Genomic DNA, 10,195 nt, shown 5'->3' with positions numbered 1-10,195 from the left:
GAAAGCATCATTTATCCTTAAGTCAGTCACTTTGCAATGAAGCAGTTGCGTGGTGGAAAAGAGATAATCAACAGCGATATCTTGATCATTCCACATGATTCAAATCCGCCAACAAAGCCAGTGGCTTCAACCCGAATCCAATTATCGAAACCAAACTTACAAATGACCCAATCAGCTTTACTACCACTGACACGGGTTTCCAAAAGGCAAAGAACATCAATTTTATTTCTTAAAACAATGAAAATGAGTTCTAAAGACATGTTTGGTATGCTAATAGAATGCTAATATAAATATTTGACATCTACAATTTACAATACCAAAATATCATATTACCCCTACCCTAGTAAAAAAGGAAAAAAATGGCAACCCAACGCACGACCAACATGCACCTCCATGGGGAAGGGAGCTGATGAATAGAAAACCAGCAAATTATAAACATCAATTAAAAAATTAAGGAAACGAAATCAACGAACACCGAACTATAACAAAATGAAATCAGCAACAGAAAAGCCAGATTGAACACCGTGAACCCAGAAACTCAGTGATGGTAAGGGAGTGATGTTGTCTGAGTGCTTCTTCAGATTTGGTCAATGGTGGTCAGAAATGGAGGACGAAAATCGGTCACCATCCTTGTTTTGATTCCTTCTCACTACCGATCTAGATCGAGTTTCTTGTCATGGTCGCAAGCCTACTGATCGGGAGTGCTTCATACCTGGTCGATGCTTATCAACTTATTCTTCAGGCTTGCAATAAGGCAATACAGATTGAGACCTTGCGGAATTTTAGATTTCGTACAAGGGCATTGTGATCAGAGAATTTCCACTTCACTCCCAGGATTGAAGAACAAAGGAGTCAAACATTCTTTTGGAGAAGAATCCCCACATATGAAACATGTTAAATAACTCATTCCCTCAACCATTTCTTTTCCTTGGCTTCCATTCTCTCATACCAAACGGTGCCTAAATGGAAAACCCTAGTGGAGGCCCAGGATTTGCTCTCTAGAAAAACCCTCAAGCTTTAAAATGTTGACATTAACATATGCAAGTGGTACCATGAAGAGAGGATGACCTTGGTTACCCATCCTCCAAAAAATGGCAATCTATAAACGACAGATGGCAGCTTTACATGATTTTGTATGTTTCACTAACTTCGTATATGTTTTTGGGAGGGCAGGAGGAAATGACAAATTAAATAACTAAAAAAAAACAAAATCATAGGCTGTGAAGTAAAAGCACCTCAACTAAAACGCCAACAACCATATTCTATAAGTTGCTAGCACTCAGAAACATGAAGTTGTCAAAAATTTCTCCTTCATGCGAGAGATAAGCTTGAACTTCTCCTCAGCCTCCACCTGCTCTCGAATGTCAGTTTTTGACGCCCGATCAGGATGAAACCTTAGTAAGGCCCGTTTATAAGCTGCATGCACCTGAAATGACCATTAAGAGAGAGAAATATCTTTAACAAAACACAGAACACAGTAAAAAAAAGCCAGAAGAAAGATCGATTTTCTATACAGAATATAAAACTAGACAACCCAAACCTAGAAGCCATGTCAACACACGTCATATCCAGTTAATAGACAAACTACATAAAAACCAAAAAAAAAAAAAAAAAAACTTGCCTCTTGTGGCAAGGGACTACAGCCTCCTCCCACTTGTATTCCTAAGCCACGAAGCAACGAAGCCATGTCCACGCATGTTATCTCCAATTTATTAAGCTCTTTCCTTATTTCAATCCGCAGTTGCTCTTTCATGTTCATATTTTCTTCATCCTGAATTTGGCACAAGTTACTAAATTGAATGAGAAAAACTTTGCAGTTGCAAAAAATTCCGTGTCTAAATTATGTATGTCCATAAAAGTAAATTTCCAAATGGCCAAACATAAAGGCAGGAGGTAAAAAAATCAAAGGAACACGAAAAAAAAATTGACATGCATGAAACCAATCAGGACAACAAACATTGTTAGAAAATTTTAAATACATAATTACAACCTTCTTCTGCGTCTCTCTGACTTCTTCAATCCGTTCTTTTTGCCTTCTTTGCATGTCCAGTAAGCGCTTACTTTCAGCCTTTTTTCTTTTACGCAACCTCTGTGCCTCCTCTGCCTGAAAGGGACATGTATGATCATTTGGTTTAAGTGAATTTAAAACTGCATGTTAATATTATGTTGCAATAAAACTATATAAATGCGATTAGGTCTATCAAACATCAATTTATGAAAACAGCATGAGTAGGAAACTAAATTGCACATACAATAGGCACCAATAGACATGGGAATATAATGTTAAGACCAAATAACTGTAATACACAAGAAACCATAAGCACTTTCAATATGGCAACGGAAAAAGATGCTCTCTTTTAAGGGTAGTCATGCATATATAATAAGGAGCTGGAAACCCCATGAAGGGGCCAATTTTTACTAGAACAATATGCACTAAATAAGTTCGAGGCTGATCCTTGTAAGCCACTTTTTTTCTTTGAAAAGGTTTGTTGAATAACAACAAAATCATGCACATATCCGCCCAATAAAAAAAGATCTGAAAATGCACCATATCAGTAATGCAAAATATCACAGAAGTTTTTACCAGCATTGGAAGCATCAAACAGCCAAATAAGCATCAGAAACATATTTATAAATTCATCAATCCTGGGCACAAGGCATAGCAAAAAGTCTCACGCACGAATATAGAAACATGAGGCAAAAAGAAGCTTAAAATACATAAAAAAAGCAACTGAACTAGACAGTGCAGCATTTTAGCCATGCGCTTATGTCACACATGACCTTAGTAAGAAAATTGAATTCGAGATGGTGAAATAAAAGCAACGTAATATTCAATCCAGTAGCAATTTTACTGTTATACCCTTACAGATTCACAAGCCATGGACAGCAATGGAAGGGGGAAAAACTACACCACAGTCTTGAATACCATGATTTACAGTTTAAACTTCAAAGAAAAAAAGGAGACATCATCTAAAGAATTAAGGAGGGGAAAAAAACAGTGAAGTCATATTAATCAATAGGAAGGTCACTAGTTAAAACGCCATTTGAAGACCTCTATGGTGGCCACACTTTTCATCATTCTGTTCGACAGTAAGAGAAAGAAAAATATATGAACGCTATCAAAGAATGCAAAAGTGAAACCTAAACTCTAAACAATGATATAGAGACAATAACAAACAGTCAAAAATATTGGGAAAGAACTGGCATTTGCACCAATCAGACCCTCCTGCCTTGTAAAATTGCTTTGCAGATTTCAAACACCAAGAAAAATAGGGATACATATATTAGAGAAAAAAAAATAAACACAATGGCACACATGCAATACCTGAACTTGCAGTTGTCGCTGCCTGGATGCCCATTCCTCTTCTATGGCTTGCTTATATTCATCAGTTTCCTTGAGTTTTTCTCTTTCATTAATGATATCTCTCACACAACACTCTTGAGATACAGGCCCATCTTGATTAAGTTGCATTTCATCAAAATAGACACAGCCAGAATGTCTGTCAGAAAAATAGGCATCCCTGTTCCTCAGTCCAGTTCCATCACTCTTTTGTCCTTTGCTTGCTTCTTGGGTGGAGCTAACAAATCTAGACTCTTTATCACCTGCTTCTTTATTGAGCTTTGAAGCATCCATAACAGCATCACTAGCAACATCGTAACTTTTATACTTGGAGAAAGGGGGAAATTCTCCACTCCTACTCGTTTCTCCACACACAGAATCAGAAGTCTTGTGTAAAGATTGCATTTTCTCAGTGGACACAAACGTAAAAAATTTATAACTCTCTTGGTTAATTTTCTGACCAAAATCCTTAATAGGATATTCTTTCCCCATATAGAGATTAGCATCGTCTATTTGGTTGTTACCGGTATGGGCTAGGTTTATCGTATGTTTAACATTGCTGGGACCAGAATATGAGGAAGTGCCTGCATCATGTCCTGTCCTATTTTCTACTTCAATATCAGCATTAGAATTACTATGCAAACCAGAAGAACTGGCCTGCTCATTAAATCCAGTTCTATCATTAAAGATATGATGTCTTCTTTTAATTGAAGCTTTTTCCCATTGTTCACAAACTTCTATAAGTTCACAATCAGAACAATCACTCTCAGATGACTCACTTTCAGAGGTATCTAAACCATAACGATTTCTGTCAGCAGCTCTTGCAGAGCTTGTTTTCCTACTTTCTGGCAACTCAGATGAAGGACAATCATCAACGTCTATGTGCACGGAATTTCCCATAAAGCCTGGAGCAGGAGAAAATCGTTTGCTTGAGGAGGCATCACTATCCAATTCCCCGCCACCTTCGGCAATAATTTCAGTGTGTTCAGCTTCATCACTCTCATCATCATCAATGCTGATGACACTCTGAAGTGGATACTTTCTGTCTCTGCTCTGTGAGCTAGAGCCATGCAATTTTTGTTGCATATACTCTGGAAAATCTATAATCACCACTTCATCAACTTGATCACCATCTATGTCAATAACAACATTTTTGGAATTCCCTTTTGCCTGACCAGTTTTGGGTGCATTGCTCCCAGAACATGTCCGGGGTTGAAAGCGCTCTCCTAAAACTCCTTTTCCTATCATTTATCCCTGGGTCACAGAAATTATACTTCAGCAAAGTAACTTGACCACCCAAAAAAAAACAAGAAGAAAGAAAAAAAGGAAGATGCATATCAAAATCAAAATTTAGTCCATATCAAAAAACAATTTGGAAATGCATTGAAGGAATTACAGTGGAACAGTATGAATCCACATGCACTTCATTTGCTTAAAATTTCTTTCTACAGCACGTTATTAACATTTATCCCTTGCTGCAACAGTCCCCAAAAAATGTAATAAAGTAAAATTGTCTACTCAACCACCAAAGTCCAAAAGGCAGATAAAAATTTCCGTATCATTGTAATATATGTTCTCTGCATTGATCTAAAGCCTCCATTCTAAGCCACCCCAACTACTAGTGCCATATCAAAAAGGTAACATCAATATATTTAGTTTACTGATCACTAATTCATATGATTCTCCAATAACCAAATCCCTTCTTATATATATCATTCATTATTTTTAAATAATATTTAGTCCTAGCATTAGGATGATTCATCTCCCAATTGACATTGCTAAAGACCCATTCTAATCTAACTTTAGTCCTATCATTCTCTCAAGTGAATTTATCACCTATAAAAGGGATTTCAATGAGATTTGATGTTCTCACGCAACTATTAAATTGGTTCATGGATTGGTTAACCGCTTGAGTACCATCCTGTTTGTCACTGCTACTGCCAAAAGCATTAAAATCATCTACAATCATCCATTGGTCATCCATGTTTTCGACAATGCAGTTAATGGATTCACACATAGGTTGACATTTAGTATAAGCGGTTTCCCCATACACAAAAGTAGTAAAGAAAGCATCATTTATTCTTAAGTCAGTCACTTTGCAATGAAGCAGTTGAGTGGTGGAAAAGAGATAATCAACAGCGATATCTTGATCATTCCACATGATCCAAATCCCCCAACAAAGCCAGTGGCTTCAACCCGAATCCAATTATCGAAACCAAACTTACAAATGACCCAATCAGCTTTACTACCACTGACACGGGTTTCCAAAAGGCAAAGAACATCAATTTTATTTCTTAAAACAATGAAAATGAGTTCTAAAGACATGTTTGGTATGCTAATAGAATGCTAATATAAATATTTGACATCTACAATTTACAATACCAAAATATCATATTACCCCTACCCTTGTAAAAAAGGAAAAAAAAATGGCAACCCAATGCCCGACCAACATGCACCTCCATGGGGAAGGGAGCTGATGAATAGAAAACCAGCAAATTATAAACATCAATTAAAAAAATAAGGAAACGAAATCAACGAACACCGAACTATAACAAAATGAAATCGGCAACAGAAAAGCCAGATTGAACACCATGAACCCAGAAACTCAGTGATGGTAAGGGAGTGATGTAGTCTGAGTGCTTCTTCAGATTTGGTCAAGTTGAATTCAACGATATGCTAAGCGTTTACAGCATTCCAATTTCTTTGGTAATTCAATGAATATATATATATATATATAAAAGCTTCATTTATTCCCTTTTCTTGAAAGCTTTCCAAAGCCACAACCTAGATCACTCAATGTATTCTTCTATAAGTCTTTACTCAAATATTTGTTCAAATCCCAAGTATTTTACCCATCCGAAAAGAGCTTCACATTTTCTCCATGCATCCCTTTTCAATCAATATTCTTTCCGATTTACGGAATTCCAGGGAATTTATAGAATCTGGAACCAAAGGAAGAGTTTCTCTTTCACAAACTGATTTATGTACAAAATGATAATTAATTAGAAAAAAGAGAGGACAATCACATATGCCATAATTCTCACACTAGTATATACGGGATGCCATAACAATGTGAATATTCTAGATTCTAAGGCAATCAACATTCTAGGATCTTGGCGAACTAAACATTGGCGCCCAACATTCTTTAATGTCCTGGAAAGTGGAGGGATACCATCAGACCAAACATTCCCTGTACATATATTAATAATCAAGCTAAGATATATAACAAAATTAATGTAATGTAAGATCATATTTTATTAGCCAGCCTACGGCACTTAGTAGAACTATAAGATAAGATTGAAGATGATGCACATAGAACTTTCGAATGGTGATGACAGGTAAAATAGTGAGCTTCAGTGAGAGCTTATACGCCCCTTCCATTTCAGGGGCGTTAGCAGTAGCACGAAAGACCACTCCAGAAGATCGCTAGAAATCCAATACATTTCATAATTAAAATCATCCCCCAACTAGAATTCCCAAACACATACGTATAGAAAGCAAAATTAAGATCAACCAAACCATATTGCATGTCAATTATATTTCTCTTTTTAATGTGCTAAAAGCTTTCTCCAAATCAAACACACTCTTCAAAAAAAAAAAAAAAACGATGAACAAGCTCCGAATACAAAAATTATCTGGAGGAAATAGCATAACAGATTGCTTCAACCACTGAGATAAAGAAGGGGTTTGGTTAATTTCAGGTAACTATAAAACCCTAATCAGACAGTTTCAAAACAAAATTCAAACTGAAGAACGTCGAACTCAAGGGGTTCCACGGTGACCGTAAGCACCATCGAGGATTCTATCCTATCAAAATATCAGAATTTCACAACTGCAGAAACACATGTAAATATCGAGGCTAGGAAAGACAATTTGAAACCTACCTCCATAAAAACTAATCAATATGAAAAAATGAGAAACCTTCTGGATGTTCTCAAGAATCCGCTAGCTCTTCGAAGCGAAACAGGGAGACAATTTATGGAGTTGGAGAGAGAACCAAAGAAGATCGATTATCGAATGAAGGCGGAAGACGGGGCGGAGCACGGAATGGGAGCTGGAAATGGTATGGAAAGAGCATTGTTCAGGTTATTCATTTATTATTATTTATTATTTGTTATTTATTTATTCGTTGCACATTCGTGGACATTTTCTAGGAGCCACCCATGTAATTATTCATGTTTTGAATAAATTAAATATTATATATTTTTTAATTTAAAAATAGAATCAAAAAGATGTTAAATTTTTAAAAAATTAAATTTAAAAAAATTTACAATATAATAATGTTGAATGTAGGTCCTTGTTTTTGAGTTTTTTCAATTTTCAATAAGAAAATAAAAGAAAAAAGGAAGAACAGAATGAGAATTGAGGATTGGGAGGGGCAAGAAAGTCATGGCATTTTACTGAAGCTTTTTATTAGTTTTAAGGATAAACAAAACTGAAAATTCCAGAGCCTACCAATGTGGAAAATAATTTCCAAAGTCAATGGGTGAGTTGATCATCGCTTCAAGCTAATCCTCGGGAAAGAAAAAAGAAAGAAATATATTAATAAAATATAAGGAATGTAGAATTTAATTGGATTATTTATTTTCCCATTAGTGAGAGAAGGGGAGCATTTAACTTTGAAAAAATTAAACAAAGTGAAACACAAAGTTCTATTAAAATTTATTTTGATATAATATTTTTTAATTTTTAAAAATAATGCAATTCAATTATTATGGTTAATAAAAATTAACTTTAATTATTAATTAATTAAAAAATAACTTTAAAAATTGCAAAAAATATCAAAAAATTATGGCAAATGACAAAAAAAATATAGAAAAGTATTTAAAAAATTATAAGAAAATACCAAAAAAAATTATAATTTTTAATATTATTTTCTAAGGGTTTTTGCAAATATAATGTTATAATATCAAACCAAGCAAGCATCCTAATATTTATTATAATTTATAATACGGTCGCTTTATTATACTTATTAATGTTATACCATTGTATATCTATGATAAGTTTCTGATAAATTTTTAAATTTTTAATGATAAATTCTTATATAACAATAATAAACTTCCTAAATATTAATATGAGCTAGTCATACTCTTAAATTTTTAAAAAGTTGGTCCATTATTTTAAGCACAATATTTTTTTTCGCCAATGTGCCAATTTATTCCATTTTTATTATTTTTTATGAATTAATTGTTAAAGTTAACTTTTATTAATTATATGAATTATATTACATTATTTTTAAAAGTTAAAAGAATAATATATAAAAAATAAATTTTAAATTTTAAACATTTTTAAATTTATTATTTATGACTAATTTGCTCCTTTTCTCCTCACTTACCTTTCTAATGAATTTAGCCTCTCTCTCCTTCTCTTTTCCTCAAAGGAACTTTAGACTTCTTGTGAAATGTGAACTAAAGAATCAGAATCATTCACTACCTGAAAAGTGTAACACGTAAAAATGTTTGGAATAAATTTATTTCATATGTAATTGAATCGAAATAAAATTAAAATGGCTGAAACTCAAATTTACTTTTCTTTCTTTTTTTTCCTCCTTCCCCTTCCTCCAATTTGACTTTCACAATTCACGTACTCTGAGCCATTTAGATTTAATGTTATTTAATTTTTATATTTGTGACAGTCTTTATTTTAATAGGTGTGTAGTTTGAAATAAAGATGATCTTTTAACAATTACTTTTTTAAAATATTATTATTCAATAAATAGAATTAAGATTTTAAATTCGGACCGTCACATGCTGAGGGCCAAAACAAAGCCAAACCCTTGTTCTTTCTTCGTGAGGAGATTCATCCTGATCTATCAATATCAAACAAATCCAAACATGAAATATGAATTCTAACTATATCCATTAATATAAACTCAAAATTAAAAGTTGGCCCAAAAAAAAAAACGGCCCCCCCTAACGTACAGTTTGTTTTTTTCTAGTTTTCTCCCTTCTAGAAAACAAGAAAAAGACTAGGGTGAAATGTTTTTTTTTTTCCGTCTAGTTCTTTGTCTTTATAATTTTCATCTCATCATTATTCCAAATGTAGTCTAATTATTTTTATTGGGAGGTGTAGCTTTTTGTTGAGTGCAAGTTTAAAAGAAGAACCTATCCTAAAAAATTAATTCTATAGGAAGGAGAACTTTTTAAATTTATAAACCTCACAACATTTGTGAAGCTTCTTAATTTAGGACTCATTATAATGCTACCCCATCAAGAGCTAACATCCTCGACAACTCTACACTACAACACTTTACTTGACCTCCTGTCAATTGTAATCCTTTGTGGGAGACCCTTTACAGGACACTAACCTCTCAATAAAAGAAGGAATGAAAGCCTATTCCAAAAAACTAGTCCAATAAAAATAAAAACCTTTTGAACTTATAAAATCCACAACATTTGTGAGGCTTTTAATGTGGGACTAGTTACAATGCTGTCTCGTCGAGAGGCCACGTCCTCAATAGCTCTATATCACAACTACTTCACCTGCCTTCCTACTAGTCAAAATCCTCCGTGGGAGGCCTTTTCTGAGATACCAGCTTCTCAATGAAAATACCAATATGACGAGCATAAACTTAAAATGAGAGCCTATTTCAAAAGACTAATCTAATAGAAATAAAAGCTCTTTAAACTTATAAAACCCACAACAGATGTGAGGCTCCCGATATGGGACTCGTTATAATGTCGTCTCGTCGAGAGGCGATGTGTTTAATGGCTTCACACCATGGCACTTCGCATGCCCTCTTATTAGTCAAAATCCTTCGTGAGAGGCCCTTTTGAAGACACTGGCTTCTCAATAAAAGTACTAATGTAACAAGCATACGTTTAAAGAGATAGCTCATATCAAAAAATTAGTTTA

At 34.1% G+C, this 10,195-nt stretch overlaps 1 protein-coding gene across 1 annotated transcript; it reads right to left on the bottom strand.

Annotated features, from left to right (window-relative positions):
* Positions 1-244: 244 nt before the first annotated feature.
* On the bottom strand, positions 245-7,417 carry LOC129311413 (uncharacterized). The gene is made up of 5 exons (XM_054953718.1): positions 7,225-7,417; positions 3,326-4,594; positions 1,991-2,104; positions 1,622-1,771; positions 245-1,426 (listed from the first exon to the last, which is right to left on the bottom strand). Exons 2-5 carry the CDS (start codon positions 4,586-4,588, stop codon positions 1,280-1,282), a joined length of 1,674 nt encoding a protein of 557 aa, XP_054809693.1. The 5' UTR covers positions 4,589-4,594; positions 7,225-7,417; the 3' UTR covers positions 245-1,279.
* Between the last annotated feature and the right edge of the window lie 2,778 nt (positions 7,418-10,195).

This window comes from Prosopis cineraria, unplaced genomic scaffold (assembly GCF_029017545.1).
Source record: "Prosopis cineraria cultivar Desert tree isolate PC_DT_omini unplaced genomic scaffold, ASM2901754v1 PC5, whole genome shotgun sequence".
NCBI classification, from domain to species: Eukaryota; Viridiplantae; Streptophyta; class Magnoliopsida; order Fabales; family Fabaceae; genus Prosopis; species Prosopis cineraria.
The sequence above is the reverse complement of the archived record's forward strand: the minus strand, read 5'-3'. Positions and strand labels throughout refer to the sequence as shown.

What these genes read in the sequence shown, in the direction of transcription:
- LOC129311413 (XM_054953718.1), bottom strand. Translation starts at nt 4,588, where the DNA reads ATGATAGGAAAAGGAGTTTTAGGAGAGCGCTTTCAACCCCGGACATGT. An exon ending in AGCGACAACTGCAAGTTCAG is followed by an intron (nt 2,105 to 3,325) that starts GTATTGCATGTG and finishes TGTCCCTTTCAG; the next exon opens with GCAGAGGAGGCACAGAGGTT. An exon ending in TCAGAGAGACGCAGAAGAAG is followed by an intron (nt 1,772 to 1,990) that starts GTTGTAATTATG and finishes TGCCAAATTCAG; the next exon opens with GATGAAGAAAATATGAACAT.